The sequence below is a fragment of the Eleginops maclovinus genome, chromosome 23, assembly GCF_036324505.1.
Source record: "Eleginops maclovinus isolate JMC-PN-2008 ecotype Puerto Natales chromosome 23, JC_Emac_rtc_rv5, whole genome shotgun sequence".
NCBI lineage: Eukaryota > Metazoa > Chordata > Actinopteri > Perciformes > Eleginopidae > Eleginops > Eleginops maclovinus.
Window position 1 is genome coordinate 2485579 of NC_086371.1, and position 21992 is coordinate 2507570.

Here is a 21992-nt window from a genome sequence, read left to right on the forward strand (position 1 = left end):
AGCGGTGGTGACGTGAAGTCATGTGACCGTGCTGTAGTTCCTTTATAGCCCAACATTAGCCACCTTTAGCTTAGCGGTGGAGACGTGAAGTCATGTGACCGTGCTGTAGTTCCTTTATAGCCCAACGTCAGCTTTTTACTTCTGAAACCATAAAGTGGTTTTCATATGTGTAGATTGGTAGAACAAATGTGTAAGTATCATAAATCTTGGTTTGCTCAAGATCCTATTTTCTGCAAAAATCTAAAAACCAATGGAAAAATCTCATTGGTTTCAGTCGAGATGCTACCTTCCGGGTCTTCACTACAGCACTCGTTGGTGGGACGCTACTTGAAAAGTGAAGGAAACTCACATGTATAACTTTAACTTGTATAGTGCTGTGTTCACTAAAGCAACAGCAAGCGCAACTGGTCACAGAAGGGACGTTACGGAGCCAAGATGGCAGCCAGAAACACGTCCGGTACTGTTACAGTCAAAACAGCCTGATGTAAGCAGAAAAGTAAGAGAAATGAGAATCATCACCGCAGGTTTTCCTAGGTTCATGGTTGAGTTGAGACAAAAATGAGGGCAGCGAGGGACACCCGTGCCAACGGTCAGGCAGATGGCGGCCATTTTTGTCCTCAGCATGGCGCCGATCTGGAACAAGAACCTTTTTTTCGGGCGGGGGCTGAGGTGGAGGTTGTTCTGGATGCCGGTTGGTCTTTTGTATTCCTCCCCTCTGATCTGCTCCACTTTCCCATGGTGCAACCTGCTGAGACGGCACTTCTATTTCCAGCAAACAAACACATGCATGAGTACAAAAAGGGCAGAAAAGCAGGGATTTTGGTGTGTGTGTGTGTGTGTGTGTGTGTGTGTGTGTGTGTGTGTGTGTGTGTGTGTGTGTGTGTGTGTGTGTGTGTGTGTGTGTGTGTGTGTGTGTGTGTGTGTGTGTGTGTGTGTGTGTGTGTGTGTGTGTGTGTGTGTGTGTGTGTGTGTGTGTGTGTGTGTGTGTGTGTGTGTGTGTGTGTGTGTGTGTGTGTGTGTGTGTGTGTGTGTGTGTGTGTGTGTGTGTGTGTGTGTGTGTGTGTGTGTGTGTGTGTGGTGACAGGGATGGAGATGTGATCCGCTTCATTTCCCTCTTCATGTATATATAGATGTGATTTATTTCCTAATGCTCACGCAGCAGAAGAGGCAGGAAGCAGTTATTAATAACACAAACTGCCTCTCCGAACGCACAAATATTTAACGGAGAGGCCGCTGCAGGTATTGGACAATCTGAATATCCGTGTTTGTTCTCTTGAGTGTGTTCCTGGCGGTACAAAACTGAAAACCACAGTGTTTGACTGTTCTTTAAAATAAACAGCTCTGGAAAAACCAACAAAAAAACACACCGCATTCCTAACATCGCCAACCAACATTTCCCAAAGCAAACTGGATCATTTGATATCCCAACATCCAGTCCCAGAAAGAATGGATCAAACAGGTGTTCCAACATATTTTAAGGATTGTGTGCTACTAAACATTGAGAAATAGTCACTCGTGTGTAAAATAAACCTTAATTTCCAGACAAAATGACACTAAGGTTGCAGTTTAATTCTCAATTTTGCTTGGGAAGGTTCCAACGGAGTGAAAGGACCCAGAAGTTTCTATAGATGATTGGAATGGAGCTCCAAGACTTCTTTTACTATCTCCTTTAGCTTCAGATACATTATTATACCCTTTAAGAAAGGTTACGAGATAAAGCCGTCCCACAATTCCTTGCAGCCACAACCTTCAACATGACACAACAGAGCGCAAGCACATTTCTGCAGTGGCCAAACGGTGGTACTACACTTCTCTTCTGGTCTGTGTCGTCATTTTGGCCCAACAACATTATTTCCCATTGACTTACATTGGGAGTCGTTTCTTTAGCCAGTACGAACACTTTCATAGCCCTTATTTGAATCATTAGGGTCTACAACCTGAATCCAGGGTTATTTTCTCTCTCCATTCATTCGGCTGAGCTGACAGCGGGACATCGGAGGCGGGGCTTGAGCGCCTTAAGCATTTTACAAGTAATGCCGTAACTTGCTAAAAGACTTATATGTTTTAAACTTCACGCTAATTCCTGTAATTACCCGTCAATTCTGTTAGGGAATATGTTGCTTAGCTGTTTAACCTTTGACCTAGTTCATAATTTTCTCCTTCCTCTCTCTTTTCCCATGGCATAGTTCTTGGTCTTGGGGTTGCTGTAATCTCCCTTAAGGTGGGGCAGCTTGGGCGCTTGTTTGAAGCCAGTCTATGACCGAGCACAAGCTGACATGAGATTTAGTTTATTGATCAGGAACGTCGAGAAGCCCTTCTTATCATGAGCGTAGGTTTCCTGGTGTACATTGTTTTCCATGGATGACATCTTTAGTTAGATTTAGGATCCTTATTTGTTTAGTCTGGTAACGGAAGAATGTTGATTTTCCACTCTGAACTGGTTAACACCTCGTATTGTAGTAGAGATCTTCAGAATTGGTCAGGTTATAACAAATGTCTTGTCAATTCTCCGGCCGTTACCTTCATAATAAACCTTCAGTGTTTTGCCATCAAAGTTCCAGCTCTCCCGTGTCTCTCTGAGTTTCGTCTCCATTGCTCCAGATGTTTCCATCACAAATTCCTATGTAGTTGATTTAGAAAAAAGAGTTTCCCGTTGATTTACAGACGTCTCTTTCCCAACGTAAGTCAATGTCTTTGTGTGTGTGTGTGTGTGTGTGTGTGTGTGTGTGTGTGTGTGTGTTGGTTTCCCAGTGTCAATGATGGTTCTAAAGTCTGTTGATAACAGGGTTGCTGGTTTGAATCCCTGCACAATAAATACTTTTTGTGAAGCGGCAGCAAATCTTTCAGGCGCTGCAAGAAAAAAAAAAAGAAAAGCTGCTCAGAAAAAGTGGGCGATAACGGCATTAGAAAAAAAGAGCTGAACCCCCGTGTGTTTCTGTGATGAGCTGCTGGTTTTACTGGTTTCTGGGTCCTGACAGCACCCAGTTGCCATGGTGACGAGTATCTGCCGAGCCAGGGATGCTCTTTATCAGCCCGGGCCGCTGTGTGTTTGTAAATGTGTGTGTCTGTCAGTCGGTGTGTGTGTGTGTGTGTGTGTGTGTGTGACTGAAATATTGGACCGTGCATTGTGTGCCTTTGAATTAGGGCAGCTTTTGTTTGGCAGCACTCAATGTATGTGTGTGTGTGTGTGTGTGTGTGTGTGTGTGTGTGTGTGTGTGTGTGTGTGTGTGTGTGTGTGTGTGTGTGTGTGTGTGTGTGTGTGTGTGTGTGGTGGTCGTCCTCCCTTGCAGCGCTACAGGGAGGCTAATTGTTTTCTAATTACATAACCATCAAACACACCACGACTTAGACAGCCACCTTGCACCCCCAGAACACACACACACACACACACACACACACACACACACACACACACACACACAAAGACACACACACACACACACACACACACACACACACACACACACACACACACACACACACACACACACACACACACACACACACACACACAGTAAACAGAGAACTTATAGAGGCCCTATTGTGCTGTTTGGGTTGTCTCTGTCCTCTAGTGTGTTATATAGGTTTCTATGCATGACAATGGTCTGCAAAGGCTATAATCCCAACGTTCTGGAACATAGTGACATCACTAAGTAGCAAGCTTGATATCATTTCTGTAACATGTTAGATTGACTTGTTTTTGTCAACACACTTGCTGCAGCATGAGGAGAATAAAGAGCTTTTTGAACATTAAAGCATGGAGACAGTAGAGACAATAAGAACAAATGTGAGCCTAACATTTTGTCTGGTTCTGTCAGAGAAAAGCCTTTACAATATCTGCTTTGTTATTGCTCTCATTTCTATATTTGAGATGCAACAAAACAAAAATGTTCTCACAATTTTTGCACAAAGTATATCTATATCTGTTATTCCTTAAAGTGGGTCTGCGAGAAACATTTTAAATTACATCAATTGTTCCTTTAAAAATTACCAATTCATTTTTTGCTGCTAAGATTTGGTTGTGACTGTGTCTTGGGTGTCTGGCAGGGATTGATTGATGTCCTCTGGTTGAAAGAAAACGATAGAAGATGATATAATCGGATGATGTAAAATGAAATAAGATCACATGAAAGCAGAGATGAAATGAGATCTGTGTTGATGAGATGAAAGTTGATTCTTGTGGTTTTTAAAGTGATGAAAGTTTTGGAAAGTGTTTGTTGAAGTCGCTGTGTCTAAATGACTTCTTTGAGAGTTATTTTTAGAGCGTGGCTTCTACTCCATTTCTTTAATCATTTAAAATGTTTCATCCGCATCACATCACACCGAGACTGACTTCTAATAAAACCATCTCATGTTAAATTTAACTTAAAGTGTCATTTAATTGGTGCAGGGTATTTTTGTCGACTGATCTGGGAGTTAACATCTCCCTGGTTCCCTTAACAAAAAGCCAATGGGAATTTTCTATTGGATTTTGAATTATTTCAGAAATTAAGATCTTTGGTAGGAATGCTGACTCATTTCTGGGTTGCTGGACTCATTCCTGCACCCCTTATTGGCAGCAGTAGTAACAGAAGCAGTCATGGTTGTGATACCACTGTCTTAAGGCTTCCAACCAAAAAAAAACACATTCAAAAACTATTGACTCATTTCTGGATTATAGGACTCATTCCTACTACTGTAGTCAGGCTTCTGACCAAAATCATGTTCAACAAACCATTGTCTTGTAGAATGCTGACTCATTTCCCGCTTTAAGACTCATTCCTGAACCAGTAATATAAGCCTTAAAGGTTTAAGTACTTAATCCCGCCCCTTTTTTCTCCAGTCACAGCCTCCCCACCGCCGAGTGACTTTCTCCACGGCCAATCAGGCGCAGGATCTGCAGGACCCGTCCCAGCACAGCTACTATGACAGCGGCCTCGAGGAGTCGGAGACCCCCAGCTCCAAGTCCTCCTCGGGGCCCCGGATTGGGCCCCTGGCGCTGCCCGAGGATCACTACGAGCGAACCACGCCTGACGGCAGCATCGGCGAGATGGAGCACCCGGAGAACGGTAAGACCAGGTGGGAGTTTCCCCTCCCTCTACTCCCTCTTTTCACCTCCACCATACATCCATGAAACACCAACAAAAACTGGCTGGCTTCCACACACACCATTCCACACACACAAGTCAAAATGCAACGTTGTCAGTAGGAATATTAACAATGTATTTTTAATCAGACTCCCACATTTTCCCGTGTATGCCTTCGTTAAAGAGGTGTGTGACCTCTCAGCAGCACAACACAATCAATATGGAACATAATCAACTCCCACGGCTTGACGAATTAACATCCCCAATTATGTAAATCATACCGAGTCCAACCTTCCATCAGCTCCACTTACAGATCCTCAGAGGGACCTCTGTTTTCACTAGTTAGCATTTTGTCAGCCCGTCATCATGTTAGCATGTTGATTATTTTATCTTTGCCTGTTTAACAGTCACAGGACAGCAGCCTTTAAATCCTTTATGATGCTAACAGGTTTATGGCAGAGATGCTAATGATGCTACATCACCATAAAGATTAACCCGGCTGTCTTGTGAATGTCTTGTTAGCTCATTGCTAGCATGATTAAGCATTTTGACTGCCTTTTCGGATTAAAAAACACTTGAACTGACTGTGAAACATTCACTAACATTACTGTATGTTGCCAAAAGGTGTACACACATCACCTCACAACACATGAACATATTTTTGCTTTACTTTTGAGTTTGCAGCTAGTTTTGCCATGCAATAAATTAGCTGCAATCAAATGTTTAAATGTTATGAGCATGTTTTATGCCAAATGTTAGCCATTCAAATACTGAAATCTGGCAAATACAGCGTTGTGTTCCTTTCATAGCACTGACTTCAATGTTGACTTTTATCTTAATAGCTTTGGTATACTCCTTATAGTTGAAAAACTGGAAGGCGGGAAAGCGTGTTAGCCCAAATTTTGCAATTATGCTAGCTCATATGATCAACATGGCGTTAGTGTTTAACATATAGTGTGTTGGACTGAGTAGGGGAACTTGGAATATAGGTTATTATAGACTGTTTGCTGTAGCTTTTGTGATGATGCTAATATGCTACACACTGCTAACAAGAGGTTTTAAGAGTGTGGTTTTCTCTTGTTGTGTTTGAAGCAAGTTTAGCAATGTATCATCTTGATGCTAGCACAGTGAATATCACATGTATATCAACAGCTTTACAAAACATTACCTTTCTTTAGCTAATAACAATCCAGACTAGCAGTGAAGCCTACACAGTACACATGTTCACTTATTTAAAACTTGATGGTACCACATTTAATTTTGCTAACAAATGCTAACAGACAGGTTGGACTTATGCTAGCTTTAGCCTGTTAGCAGATTTGTGAAATGTGACATTACATCCGAACCCACTGGATTATAAGGTTTGCTTTACTTTAGACACATTTTAATATATTTTGGCATGCAACAGCAAGAACTAAATATATTCTCATCTTGTCTTTGTATTATGATGAGTATAAAGTGATATATTTAGCTCTGTATTTACAACATATACATAAACCAGCACATACTCTGAGCCTTACTGGTTTTTAAGTAGTCATTAGACTGCAAAAACAGTGAATACCAAGACGCATTAGCTCCTGATATAATCAGTTAGCCGGGAAATCACATCCTAACATTCTTGACTTTATTTGAAAATGTATTTAGTGACATTTGTTTTATTTTTTAGGATTTTTGCAGATACTTTACACACTGCCTCAGAAATGAGATCAGGATTTACAGTAGCTGTTGCTTTTACTGTTTTATTTTTAAAGCTCAGTTACCCTGTGGCATAAATAAAGTGCTTCATTTACCTGCTTTCTGGAGCCAAAGGATTCATTAGACACGCATCGGGAAAACACTCCGCTGTCTTTTCTTACTTTTCTTCCTTCATTGTTCTGTTTTGACTGTGAACGCCTCGTTGGCACTTATGCCAATTAGGCTTACGGTGGAGAAAAAAAGTGGAGATACATTTTTTTTAAAGGAAGGAGAGAAGAGAGATTCAGTTTAAATGTCATCCATGTCTTCCTTTGTGAGGACACACTCTCTCGCACTCAACCCACAGGTCTTACGTATGCCATCTGTAAACACAATTATTCACAGCTGCTCGCACAGCCACAGGCTACTACCACCCTGTGTGTGTGTGTGTGTGTGTGTGTGTGTGTGTGAGTGTGTGAGAGAGATAGCGATATAGAGCAAGGGAGTGTGTAAGTAGCTGTATCTTCTTGTACACAGTAGAATGAGGTCAGGGTTGTGTGTGTGTGTGTGTGTGTGTGTGTGTGTGTGTGTGTGTGTGTGTGTGTGTGTGTGTGTGTGTGTGTGTGTGTGTGTGTGTGTGTGTGTGTGTGTGTGTGTGTGTGTGTGTGTGTGTGTGTGTGTGTGTGTGTGTGTGTGTGTGTGTGTGTGTGTGTGTGTGTGTGTGTGTGTGTGTGTGTGTGTGTGTGTGTGTGTCTCGATGGTAGTGTTGTACGATCTTCCACTTTGATGGTCAGACATGTTTTTAGCTGCAGGTATTTTCCCATGAAGCGTCTGTGTGTTTGTGGGTGCGTGTGTGTGTGGGTGCGTGGGTGTGTGTGTGTTGCACCGGCAGAGAGAGAGGTCAACAGATTACAGCTCGTCTTCTGAGGATTAACACACCACCACAGATACACTTTACTCCCCTTTTAAGCTTCATTGCTAAGATAAGTGAAGCACTGTTTCCCAGTTTATGCTAATAATGTAATTTAAAAAATGATCACAAAAATAATAAGCTGTGAGTTGATTTCTCACTCACTGTACGTCCACCCAAACACAATCCAAACTTTGCCTGATTTAAGCCAGAATTTTATCAGGAGTAGAATAAGAACGTGCAATAAAGGAAAAACTAAAGATATGTGTATAAGCATAACACAATTATTAAATGTCCAATAAAAGTTTAGATAATAAATACAAAATAAAATAAAGAAATGAATACAAACAAAATAAAGAAATGAAATGAAATAAATGAAATACATATATTTACATAAACACATTAAGGTAAAGTATAGAATAAAATACACAACAAAGCTTTTATATTTAACATTAGATGTAAAAGCAAATTGTCAATTGCCTTAAAGAAATATAATTACAAATATAATAAAATATGGAATAATCCGCACGAAAAGGAACAGAACAAAGTCAAATATCCAATAAAAGATATTACTAACTCTACATATATAACTACTAGTGCCTTCTTTTTTTTGCAATGAACACACTCCCAATTTAAAACACAGATTGTTTATCTCATGCAGCTGGACATAATTACATTTTAAATGGTTAATCAAGCGATGATTACAGCAATAATGAGGCAAACAGCAGAATATGCTTTTACTAATGTCTGTTTTTCGCAGCAGTGACTCAGCTCTGTCTTCAAATTCAGCTTCATTTGTCTCTTTAGCTTCCTGTTTAGCATTTCCTGGTGATTTCCTCAGCTGCACCCGGCATCGATCACGCAGTGTGAGTGATTGTTGATCGTGCTTCAGACAGATTGATGAAGAGCTGTGGAAAGTAACAGACTCAAAAAGTTACCACTTACCGGTCATTTTCATTTAATTATAGATACAAAACAAATATGTAGGACAGGCAAGAGATGATGACAAGATACAGTAGCAGCTCAAACAAAAAAATAAAAATACAATGAATAATAAAAATAATGAACTTTGTGCAGTTAAGTTTTTCCCATTCAAAATAATTTAAAAAAGTATGGGAACTTTATCCTAGATGTTCTATTAAATACTAATAAAAACACATATTATTTTATTACATTGATTGAAAACAATAAATAAATATATATTATAATAATACAAAAAGAAAATAATGATATAAAAAATACAGACATAACATATGGAATATATTTATTTATTTCATATTAAATAATAATAATAATAATAATAATAATAATAATAATAATAATAATAGTAATAATAATAATAATAATAATAATAATAATAATAATAATAATATTAATAATAATAATAATAATAGTAATAATAATAATAATAATAATAATAATATTAATATTAATAATAATAATAATAATAATAGTAATAATAATAATAATAATAATAGTAATAATAATATTAATAATATTAATAATAATAATAATAATAATAATAATAATAATAATAATATAATAATAATAATAATAATAATAATAATAATGATAATAATAATAATAATAATAATAATAATAATAATAATAATAATAATAATAATAATATTAATAATAATAATAATAATAATAATAATAATAATAATAATAATAATAATAATAATGATAATGATAATGATAATAATAATGATAATAATAATAATAATATACAAAAATATGATATGTTTGTATGAGATTGCATTTTAAATTATGGAAACAAAAAACAATTAAATTAAAGAAATACTGAATACTTATTGTGTTTGTTGTATCTATGGACCATTATCATGCAGAACCCCCTGGAAATGTTCAAAAGCGTGAACAAAATTCAGTGATTTCAGCCTATTTTGGATATTGGTTGATACACTTTTGACATATGGACAAAGGAACGTCATCTGGTTTTCCTCTTCTGTCCTTACAGTACCTACACACTGATGATTTTTCAGTGTTGAAAGGTGTTTGTTTATAGAAGTAATCACAGTTTATTTACCCTCAGCTGCGACGCATGTCTGCACTTATTCAGATTTGAAATCAATTGCACATAAAAACTCAACTCATCCTTTCAGAAAAGCAATATCCTGTTGTCACGTTCAACGCTTCCAAACATACAGCTTTTTATTACTTCCGTATTTTAAAAGATAAACCATCAGAATAATTCTCGCCGCAGATTATAAAGTGCGCTTCATTTATAAAGTGGATCCTCGACGGCAGCAGCGGCATGTCCCTCTGAGCGCTGTGAGTTGTTGCTATTTGTGGAGATGGATGCACTTAACCAACACGTGGACAGAATATGGTTTTTACTGAAGAGCTTCTGTGTGTGTGCCCTTAATGCATCTTATCCAACCTGCTTTCATAGGTGGATTATCGCCATATAGTACTATACTGTAATCTGGACATAATCCAGGTGTAATCTGCATGACATGTGACATACTGTTGTTCCTTTTTTTACAAAACGGTACGGGAGCTGCAGGAAATGTGCAAGCAGGTCACGTTGCTCAGAAAAAGCCGCTGCAATCTGTCTTGTTCTTATGAAAAGAGCAATTCTGTATCGTGCTGCCATCATCCTCGTGTGTTTCTGAGATAAAGGAGAGCAGGGTTGAGTTAATGCCACAGTGGACAAAGGTCAAAGAGTCTGGATTTGAAAAATGAAAGTACAGATGTGTTCCTAGTAGTAAAAAAAAACCCTTTAAAAATAATAAAATGTCTTAATTTATCATTTTAAATAATTAGCTCATTTTAAATGTTGTTTTATATTTTATTTAAATAAAATGTAAAAAAACACATTTTTTAATAAGTTTGCTTAAATATTATTTTATTTATTTATAGGCTTTTTAATAACTGTATTGCATTTTCAACGTCTAAACTGATGGGCAAATCAATCTTATATTTTCTATTAAATACTATTACTCTAACACTCCAAACTCTACTCTAAAATACTATCACAATGAATGAAATAAAAAGGTTATTATTCATAATAATTGTTTTAAATACACACACGACATGTAGAATATTTTCATTCTTCCATATAATCCCACTCTACGTCCCATTTCCTGTTGTGTTGCGCCACCTTGTAATGGTTTGTGGGAATATATTTTCCAAAATAAATTGGCTTTGCAATGCATTTTTTAAGAAACCTCAAACATAGATATGTCCTTGATTGAGAACAACAGAATATAGATAATATTCAACACAATAAATGCTGTATTATTGTATACAATGGAATGTTAACTTAATGAAATGCCATGAAAAGATACCCTACTGGACATATAGCGTCCCAAATACTCACCAGGGCACCAAATGTGGATTAATCCGACGCTGAAAACTTTTTTCTTCCAGTTTCAGTAGCATTGGCTAAAACTACAGGGAACAGCTGTGATAGAAAATGACTGAGCCTTTCTTAAAATAAAACCTTGCTGTATTTCTCCCTGCAGTCTGTCAAACAGCAGTCTATTTGAGTATCTGCTGGAGAGAATTATTTTAACGTCTCCAGCAAAAAAAGTGCTTAAATCTGCACTTGCAACTGCATTATTATAAGAATATATTGTCAATTTGAGAATAAAACCAGTGGACACGATGTTCCCTGTGATGGATTATCTGTGTGAGAGAAGATCCTCTGCAGGCTGTTTCCAGAAAGAGTGTCGTGTTTTACAAAGAATTTCCATTTGCAAATTGAAGATACACTGTATGTCACGCATACAGAGAAGTGCAGGAAGAAGTCCTGAAACCCTGATATGACTCCACATTTCAGCACTTCCTGTTCCCTTGTCTGCAAGTCAAGGTTTTTTTGTAGGTGTTTTTGGTTGTTAGCCTGAAATAAGGTCTGTGGTTAACACAAGCTGAAGAGATTTAGTTTCACAACATAAAGTACGTCAGTAAATACCCCACTGGTGAATACAAAAAGGCGGTTGCTAACAAGTGTCTAAATGAAACGACTAAACGTCAACACGCCCCAACATTAGCCTCCTTTAGCTTAGCGGTGGTGACGTGAAGTCATGTGACCGTGCTGTAGTTCCTTTATAGCCCAACATTAGCCACCTTTAGCTTAGCGGTGGTGACGTGAAGTCATGTGACCGTGCTGTAGTTCCTTTATAGTCCAACATTAGCCACCTTTAGCTTAGCGGTGGTGACGTGAAGTCATGTGACCGTGCTCTTGTTCCTTTATAGCCCAACATTAGCCGCCTTTAGCTTAGCAGGTGGAGACGTGAAGTCATGTGACCGTGCTGTAGTTCCTTTATAGCCCAACATTAGCCACCTTTAGCTTAGCGGTGGTGACGTGAAGTCATGTGACCGTGCTGTAGTTCCTTTATAGCCCAACATTAGCCACCTTTAGCTTAGCGGTGGTGACGTGAAGTCATCATGTGACCGTGCTGTAGTTCCTTTAAAGCCCAACATTAGCCGCCTTTAGCTTAGCGGTGGTGACGTGAAGTCATGTGACCGTGCTGTAGTTCCTTTATAGCCCAACATTAGCCGCCTTTAGCTTAGCGGTGGTGGACTTCCGCGTCAAGCTAGATAAATACGTCCTCAATGCATTGGTACCTTGAAAAAATCTGTAAACACTACGACAAATACAAGCTTTAAACTTCATAGAGGCTGTACACAAACCGCCTCAAACACAACAACTGTGGTTTTGCTCTGCAGAGCTGAATGCAGAGTAAAGCTCGATGTGGTGAGATTTGTATCTTCTCCTCCTCCTCTTCCTCCCTGCTTTTCATCCTGCTCTCGCTCCTGTAAATGGACAGATAATGGACGTTAATTCCATCAGGCCGTCCTCACTCTGCTAATGCACCCACTTCCTGTCTGGTGATGGACTGATGCAAAGAGGAGTGAAACCAAAACCCAGAGTGAAGAGCAGAACAACAGAAGGAGGGGAGGAGGATGTCTTTTGTGTGTGTGTGTGTGTGTGTGTGTGTGTGTGTGTGTGTGTGTGTGTGTGTGTGTGTGTGTGTGTGTGTGTGTGTGTGTGTGTGTGTGTGTGTGTGTGTGTGTGTGTGTGTGTGTGTGTGTGTGTGTGTGTGTGTGTGTGTGTGTGTGTGTGTGGTTGGTTTGAAAGAGGGTAGAGAGCAAGATAAAAAAAATAGGCGAGAAACTCAGAGATGATGCAAAAAGAGAGAGAAGACTTCTGCCTGACGCTGATGGTTGCACGATAATGAGCAGATTTATGAAGAGTGTGTGTGTGTGTGTGTGGCACTCATCTCCCTAGATGAAACCCCATGCAAACATACTGTATTTTGGTACGCACACACACACCCTCAACCTCTTTATCTGCTGATTGCATCAGTCTGAGGGCTGTAGTAATTGCTGCACACACACACACATACACACACACACACATACACACACACGCACACACACACACACACACACACACACACACACACACACAGGGAGAGAGGTGGAGCATCAGTCAGGGTTTTGTATCTCAGCTCTTAATCAGCAGCCGGTTGGATTTCCAGATAAAGGTGTAAAACACAGAAGATGTGCAGCTGAAGGAGGACGTCAGCAGCTCCAATTCTGCACTAAAATTCCCGTTAACACGTGTGTTAGATAAGCCTGATCTGATGGGGAGGGATAACCTGAATGGAACTAATTGAGTATATGTTGCAGAAATCTGTAGCTCGGATGCATCGAACAGATTTTATATCTTCATTGTTGTGAAGTCGTTGCGTGAGTCGGATTTTCACTCCCACAATTAGCGTAATGTTGACATAGGGGCGTTTTAAAACCCATAATTAGTTTAGTCTGGTCTGAATTAGTGGATGGGTTTGAAAGAATTTTGCGTTTTCGTCTTTGTGACGTCAGTCCTAAAGACGTCTGCTAACGTCATTTGTGCATATCATCTCTGCAGAGATGTTATTATTTGTATTACCTTTTGTTTACCTATTGACTCAGACCTAATAACCACATCTGTAGCAGTGGACATTCAGACCTGTAAGATTCTTGCGGATCTTTTACACATCGAGCCATGATGAACTCCAAATGTATGGAGTCAGCAGGATGAGCAAGTTTGTGGTTTTTGTTGCAGTGCTTTCCTTTTGATGTGAAATTGATGAGATAGTTTGACTTTAAAGATCGAACGAGAGAAGGAGCAGGAGGAGGAGAGGAGGTTCTCAGTGAAGCGCATCACCTCCATCTGTCTCTTCATGCTCACCTACACAGAGTTGGGAGGGTTACTTTAAAAATAAAATCCGTTACAATAACTTAAGTCAAAAGATGTAATCCGTAACGTAATCTGAGTGTCAAAATATGAAGCAATGCCACATGATTACTCTGTTACTTTAGTTTACCTCAGCATCAAATGCAATGCAAACATAATATATGTATATAGTGCTGCTTAAGCTTAATGCATTAATCAAAATCATAGACTGTATTTTTGTTTAATAAATCAGGAGTCGACCCGCTGCATTTACAAAGACATTAAAGTAGCCTATATATAAACCATCAAGAAAATTCTATGTGTAATATTGTATATTAATATTTAATTCAAAATGTATTGTTCCGCTGTAATCCTGCGAGTAACCCCCCTTACTTAAGTATGTAAAAGTAATCTGATTACATCTGTTTTCATGTAACTGTAAGTGAATACCTTTTTTTGTATCCTGATTGCTTAATCCCGTTACTCCGGAAGCCTCGGCCTCTGACTCCTCTCCCCCCTTCCTGTGGGAACGCTACTTTTCCCATCCCTCCTCCTCCTCTTCCTCCTCCCCTCTCTGGTGGGTGATGATGGGGGCCAGCAGCTCTCCTCCGGCCTGTCAGAAACTCCCAGGACAGAACTTCTAATCTCTGGAAACTCCCACCAGCATTATTTTTCCCTCAAAGTTTTTTGAAGCCTTTACATCCAAACACTTTCCAGCAGCTTCTAGCAGAACAGCATAAACTCTTCACCCTCTATATTAATGAGGCCCTGAGCCTGCTGTGGTGAACTTCACTTGAAGACGAAGACATGATGATCGGAAAGGAAACTTCAAGATTCCCAATACCTGAACTGAATTTGACGGGTTCCAGATGTTTTTCTTTTACAAGAACCTCGCTGTTTAGAGGACGTCCTATGGGCCGAAGGGTCAGAACGTTCTAGGTTACCTTGAGTAACACCAAGTGGTCATTAGGGACGTTTTTTTGAGTCCGTTAGGAAGTCCAAATTTCCTCTGGGAGAGTTCAGGTTCACTGAGAGGTCATTGCATTTTGGATGGTGTGAAAATTAGTGGATACTAAGGTGATGGTCCTTGATGGGGGCCAGATGTTTTTAGAGTTTAGAAGAGGTCCTATTGGCCGAAGGTTCAGGGCGTTCTGGGTTTCCTTAAGGAACACCAAGTGGTCATTAGGGAAGTTCTTGGAGTCATTGAGGAAGTCCAAATATCAGTAAGGAGGTCTCAGGTTCACTGAGACGTCAAAGAGGGTGTGGAATCTAGTGGTTAAGGTGGAGTCCTTGACGGGGTGGTAGAGGTTTTTTTGAGGTTAGAAAGGAGTTCTTATGGTGAAATGGTCACTGCTAGTTTAAGAAGTTCTGTTTAAGATTTATTAGGTAAGTTCTAGTTTTCCTTAAGGAACATTAAGTGGTGTTTAGGGGAGTTCTGGGAGATACTGAGGATTTCCTGTGTGTCAGTAAGCAGGTTTCGGGTTCCCTAAGAGGTCCTTATGGTGTGAGATGGTGTGATGTGTGAGATGCAGTGGTTTAAGGTGGAGTCTTGATCAGGTTGCTGATGGGCCGGATACAAGAGTCACAAAGGAGGATCCAGATTGATTTGAGGGATATGAGAGAACTCACCAATAACTGTTCTGGGCGTTTATACGGATGTTCAGGGTTTAGTGAAGCTTCCAGGTGTAATTAAGGAGGTTTCAGGGATCCTTGGGAAGGTTTTTTAAAGATAACCTGAGTAATTCAGACCCTTCACAAGCAGCTGATAAGGACTCAGTGGTCATTAAATACATTCAACATACTCTGCATACCGTTACGATGGTCTGGGACTAATTGGCAATTTTAAAGGACTCCTTGAGTACGGTTGATGCCAACATACATCTAGTCACACACCCACTCTTAAAGTGAGCCGTTAGGGTAGGTTGATTGTCCAACTCAAGGACACTTTGACCCTCAGTCTGGATCAAATCAGGAACTACTACCACCATTATTTGAGCCGTGTCGGCCAAAAACGAAGATTCCTTAAAGAGTTTCCAGAAGTAATTCCGAGGTTTTAGGATTCCTTGAGGTTGTTTCATGGTTATTATGAAGGTTTGATGGAGCTACAAATGTTCCTAACGAGTTAAAAGGGATTATTTCAGAGAGTCTTTGAGGAGGTTTCGTGGTTCCTTTGGATTATTTTCAAGATTTGATGGTGCCACAAAAAGTAACCGGAGGATAGTTCACCGGATGTTTGAGGGAGCAGTTCAAAGGTCGTATGTGACAAGACCTGTTCTTGTTTACAGTATCTACATACAATGTGCAGCATGCCGATCATTTCCTGTTTAGTCTACTGCTTACTCTGCAAAACCCTATTAACTGATAGTGAGGAACACACACACACACACACACACACACACACACACACACACACACACACACACACACACACACACACACACACACACACACACACTGTTTTTCTGTACATGCACACACTCATTAGAGGCTCTAGTGTTACACCACTTCATGCTGAGGAAAGAGGTTCAGTGTTCAAAGCCTTTCTGGTCTGAACAACACACACACACACACACACACACACACACACACACACACACACACACACACACACACACACACACACACACACACACACACACACACACACACACTCAGCATTACATAATGATGTAAGCAGCGGTCCATAGTTTTGGAAGTGGGACACTCTCTGAGAGATGGTCTGACGAAACCACAGTCCTGAGGACGTGTGTGTGTGTGTGTGTGTGTGTGTGTGTGTGTGTGTGTGTGTGTGTGTGTGTGTGTGTTTATGTATGTATCTTCTTCAGTGTGTGTGAATGTGTGTTTGTGTGTAGGTTCTTAAGTGTGTGTGGTTGTTTGTGAGGGTGTGTGTATATCTGTTCCTCATTAGCCAGTAGATAAAAGGAGAGTGTGCAGCGATAGAAGAGGTGATTCCTCCCTGTGGAACTGTACCTCCCTCTATGTTTCTTATTTGTTTTGCTGTGTGTGTGTGTGTGTGTGTGTGTGTGTGTGTGTGTGTGTGTGTGTGTGTGTGTGTGTGTGTGTGTGTGTGTGTGTGTGTGTGTGTGTGTGTGTGTGTGTGTGTGTGTGTGTGTGTGTGTGTGTGTGTGTGTGTGTGTGTGTGTGTGTGTGTGTGTGTGATGTCAAGAAGCTTTATAGAAACAAGCGGCGTTCTTTGGATGCGCTCTCTCCGAGAGAGAGAGAGAGAGCGAGAGAGAGAGAGGTGGATTTATTTTTCGAAGTCTGTTGTTTATTTGAGCTTATCTGCGGTGGCCGCTGTACACTACAGAAGGAGGTGTGTGGTTTTTGTGTGTGTGTCTGTGTGTGTGTGTGTGCGTGTGTCTTTTTGGCAGCAGCTGTAAATCCGAGCTCGGCCAGCATTCGGCTGATGTACAACAGCGAGGATGCTGAAAGCAGCAGCACAGACACACACTGTGGTTTGTCCATGATTGGATTATTTTGGTGGTGTTCAAGTGAGATATAGATAGTTTGGTGTGTGTGTGTGTGTGTGTGTGTGTGTGTGTGTGTGTGTGTATGTGTGTGTGTGTGTGTGTGTGTGTGTGTGTGTGCGCACATACTTTGTACTTTGAACCATTGTTTTTTCGTCAAACTAAGTTCCTTGTGGAGGTTCAAGGGGTCATAGAGTTCTTTAAAAGGTTCTGGTTGTTGTTTATTAGGCATTGAGAACACCGCAGGGTTTCTAGGAGTGTTCAAACTCCTCATTGGGAGTGTTTCGGACTGGGTGTAGTTCAAGGATTCTAACATTTCAAGCACTGTACTGCACATGTAAGTCCTTAAATACTTCACCCCAAAAGGACCATTTATTTATCAGCGACTCAACATCCGTAGAGTAAGCTATGTTGCTCTTGCGTCCCTCAGCCATCTGCTGCATCTTGTCACCTTCGGCCTCTGCGGGTCTCTTCACCGTGGCGGTGATCTCCTTATCCTCGATGGTGATCTGCTTCTTCCTCTGCACCACCTCGATTTCCAAGGTGAACTAAGAACTAAGAATCCAAAACTCACAGATGAATTGAGGTAAAGGAGGGGGGGGGGGGACAACTCCTGCAGCATTATACACTGTATTTCTCTCCAGGGATCTGTAAAGGTTTGTCTTCTCTTCTGTTCTCTTAAATACATGCACGTTGGTGTACTGGGAAGTACAAGTGATTTGAGGTATCTAAAGTATGTCCTACTTTTGTAGTTACCTCAGGCTGATAAAGGGTTTGGGAGAGAGACTCTTTTGGAGTGTTACAGATTAGGAGTAGGTCCTTATTTTGAAGGTTTAGGGGGGAGTTCAGGGTCCGCTGAGGAGAGGTTCCTTTGGTCTTAACCACTTTCAAGATATTGTCAAGAACTCTAAGAATGTTTTACCCGCAAAAGGATCATTACCATATCAATTAGCCGCCCTGTATTACCTTAAATTTGTCAAGTAAGCTTTGTTGTTGTTCCATTCCTCCAAGGCTGATAAAGAACCCAAACTCAGAGATGAATTGAAGTAAACAAGGTCCGTGTTTAACAGCAAAACATGTGTGTTAAACTCTAATGCAACTCTCTCTTATCAAGTTGTTTGCTTACTACTTCCACTATTTAAAACACTGCATAAATCCTCTCACACTTGCACAGACGCACTTCTCTTCCTAGCGAGTGCTGAATTAGCAGAACTGCACGGATGAGGTTTCAGAGGCTGTGATAAAAAAGGTCTTCTGGGGTGATTTAGAAAATTACCAGGGTTGTGTTGGTCTCTTTTTTCAGGATGTATTAACAGATTTCAGGTCCCTCTCATGGTTTCCAGGGTCAGTGAAGACGTTCCAGGGGATGCTAAGGGGTAATAAAGGTCACTTAGAGGTTTCTTAGGGTTACCACTGACATTAAAAGGTATTTTCAGGAGGCACTTTTGAATTTCCAAGCCATTATGGATGTGGATTTGTTTAATTTGTTTTAATTTTATGCACAGTTGGGTAATAGTTCTGTCCATTCCTTGTCTTTATTTACCTTCCAGAAGGCTTACATGAACTTTAGTTTGTCACAGGAACATTTATATGATCTTAAAAGCACCGTGAGTTACTAAACTATACATGTCACTTAATAAATTGGCACATTTTACATCTTCCACCATATCTGTGAGTGTTGAAGGTGAGGCTACCTTTCCAGATTTAGCTCTCTCTCTCAGGTTTAGGAATTCCTCTTCCTGAGCAACATTATAACTCTGTGCTTATCTCCTTCAGATAACATTGAATTCTGAGCCTTGAATGAATAATAGACTTCTGTCTTCTGAAGGTGAACTGTTCCCATTGTCCTCAATTGTCTCTGCCTCAAGTTATTGGTTTATCTGCTGACATGAAACCTTTAACAAATAGTAGCTTTTAGAAGCCACGTGTACGACTACAGTCATGAATATTCAGCGCGGTGAACTGCTCGGTATTCTCTTCAGAGGTTGAGTTTCCTGGCTCTTAAACTGCAGCTTGAATAAACTGTCAAACTGTCCTTTCTGTCAACCTGAGTTTTCTGTATTGGCATGAAATATAAAAGCTCTTGAAATATGAAAGGCCTTCCTGCAGAGTTAAAAAAAAAAGTCCAAAGAGTCTTAGCCAGTCGTGGTGAGATTCTGATCGTCAGTCCTCTGAACGTCTTTCTAACTAATAGGACTGTAGTTGTTCTTCATGTGGATAAAAGACTTTGATTTAGTTGTCAAGTTTGAGGCTGAAGGTGGAATATGTGTTGGAGAAAAGGAGGATTTAGTTGGCACTTTACAACCATTTCCTTGTTGACACATGTTCAGTCAGTGTTGAAGAAGTGGACGACAACAACAGCTTATAAATATTGAACTGAGAGCTGGAAGAGTTGACCATAATGGGGGATGTTTCCTGTATCCTTTGTAATAGTACCCACACAAACCCAAGCCTTCCTAAAGGACACAACTGTTGGAAAGGTAATTTGTTAAAGCAGGTAATTATGAGCCAGTTTGTGCTGTTAATTTGGACCTAAAACACACTTTTTCACATTGACTTACATTGGATACGAGCGCCACTGAGCAACAGGGCCCAACATCCGACACTGTTTCCTGTTCTCTTTATTCATCCATGATGTATACGTTTGTGGCTGACTTACTCATGACCGGAGGAAAAGAGGAAGTCTGGAGTACAAGTACATAGAGCGACAAAGTCCACATTCACCTGAGGTCAGACCGAAGGCTAACGTTGAGTTATTTCGAGCAATGGCATTTGTCATGATGCTCGATATGTACAGTGTAGTTGCTGGCAATGAAAACAATGCTAATGTTCTTAAGACATGTAAGGAAAGAAAAGCCATAAGACACAGTGGTCAGTTAAAAATGCAGGAACAGTATAAGATAAAACTGAACCCAAGATAGATACTCTACAGTGTAATAAAGTAAAGGTGTGGAGTTGATGTCCGTTTAATACTGATAGCAGTATTTCCACTGGATATGCAGGCATTTGGAGTTCATTCAGTGTTGGGAAGACTCACCTCTTACTTTAGAATCCAAATCACAAATCCTGTATTAGTCCCAGAGAAAAGCACACATTAGTTATACTGGAATAGCAGACGTGAAGTGTTTAACTTTATGAGTGAATCATCAAAAGTCAGCTTTGAAATCAGGTAATTTTTTTAATAAAGGTAAGGATTATCTCAGAGCAAAGTCAAGGTTGTTCTGTCCTCTCCGAGAAAGAAAAGAGTTCTCCTTCGAGCTAAAAGCGGCTCGCCTAAAGCCGCCTCCCGCCAGGCCCTGGCTCCGTTAGCCGCCTCCGTTATCGTCGGCAGCTGTTCCCGGTGGGCTCTGCCGGTGTCCAGGCGACGTCTCCAGGACAGATGGAGGATCGGCGGGGGGGGCGTGGGGTTGATGGTGTGCAGGGCCATGACCCCTGGGAACCGGTCCAATGAGAGCGTGGAAACAGCGGGAGAGTTAGCCACAGGTCTGGTTGCTAGGTTAGTGTTGCATCATGGGAACTAATGAGCAGTGGCTCTGTGTGTGTGGGTGTGGTGAGGTGATGTCAGAGTGTTAATGGGGGAGAGTTTACATCAGGTAAACACACACACACACACACACACACACACACACACACACACACACACACACACACACACACACACACACACACACACACACACACACACTCCCTGGTGTGTCCGTCTTTGTTTGGCTGATGTCCTGCTGAGACCCTCAGTGGGGAGGATTACCATGGAAACAGGGCGACAGTTAATGGTGTAGGGGGGTTAGTCATCAATGCTAAGTTACCTGACACACACACACACACACACACACACACACACACACACACACACACACGCACACACACACCATTTGATACTTTCAAGCACTTTTCAAACTTAAAGATTTTATATATAACCCAATAAATAATCCGGCTGGGTCTAAAGAAACGGTAGGAATAAAACTAATACAAATAAACAAAAGTACAGAGAAATGAAGACGAGAAAAACAGCACAGTAAACAGACATGAGATATTGCCTCTTTGCAGTGAAGGTGAAATTCAGACCGTTGACTTCTGTTCCTGCGTGCAACATGAGTAAAATAACAAGTATTTTCAGTAAAATATCCAGCAATTACATTCAAATGAAAAGTATATGGTATCTGCATATCACTTTTCATTCATGGTGCAGCACACATGCAGCATATGTACTTAGTCAGTTAGAATAAAGTCTAACAAAAGCTGAACAAGGCAAAATGAATTAAAAAAATACACGTAAACAAATGTAAAATAAAATAAAAGAATGAATACAAACAAAATAAACACAATAAGAAAATATATAAAAATAAAAAGGCGAAAAAATATCAAATAGCTGAAAATAAAATGGATTAATTATTAATGACTAAATATGCATTAAAGTAAGCCCAGGTCAGTATGTTATATTAGTGTATTCATTATGAATTATGCATTAATGTATCAGTATATGGTTATATCATTGATTAAGGTTCAAAATATCATATTTTTAAATATCATGCTTTGTTAGCAAGCTGTCAATTTGATGCAGTTGATTCAAAACTGCAATTTTTCTAATGAAATTAAGCGTGGTTGAACTGGAAATGAGCAGAAATTGGAAATACTTGCTAGTACCTCAGTACCTCAATGTAATCTGTAATAGAAATATGTGTTCA

At 40.1% G+C, this 21992-nt stretch overlaps 1 protein-coding gene across 1 annotated transcript in view; it reads left to right on the forward strand.

The window, feature by feature from the left end:
- The first annotated feature begins 598 nt into the window (after positions 1-598).
- The window catches only part of LOC134860110 (uncharacterized), a 98293-nt gene continuing 76899 nt past the window's right edge, over positions 599-21992 (forward strand). Inside the window, exons 1-2 of the mRNA XM_063876951.1 lie at positions 599-691; positions 4823-5048. Coding sequence (XP_063733021.1) covers positions 599-691; positions 4823-5048 — 319 coding nt within the window. The remainder of the gene's footprint in view (positions 692-4822; positions 5049-21992) is intronic.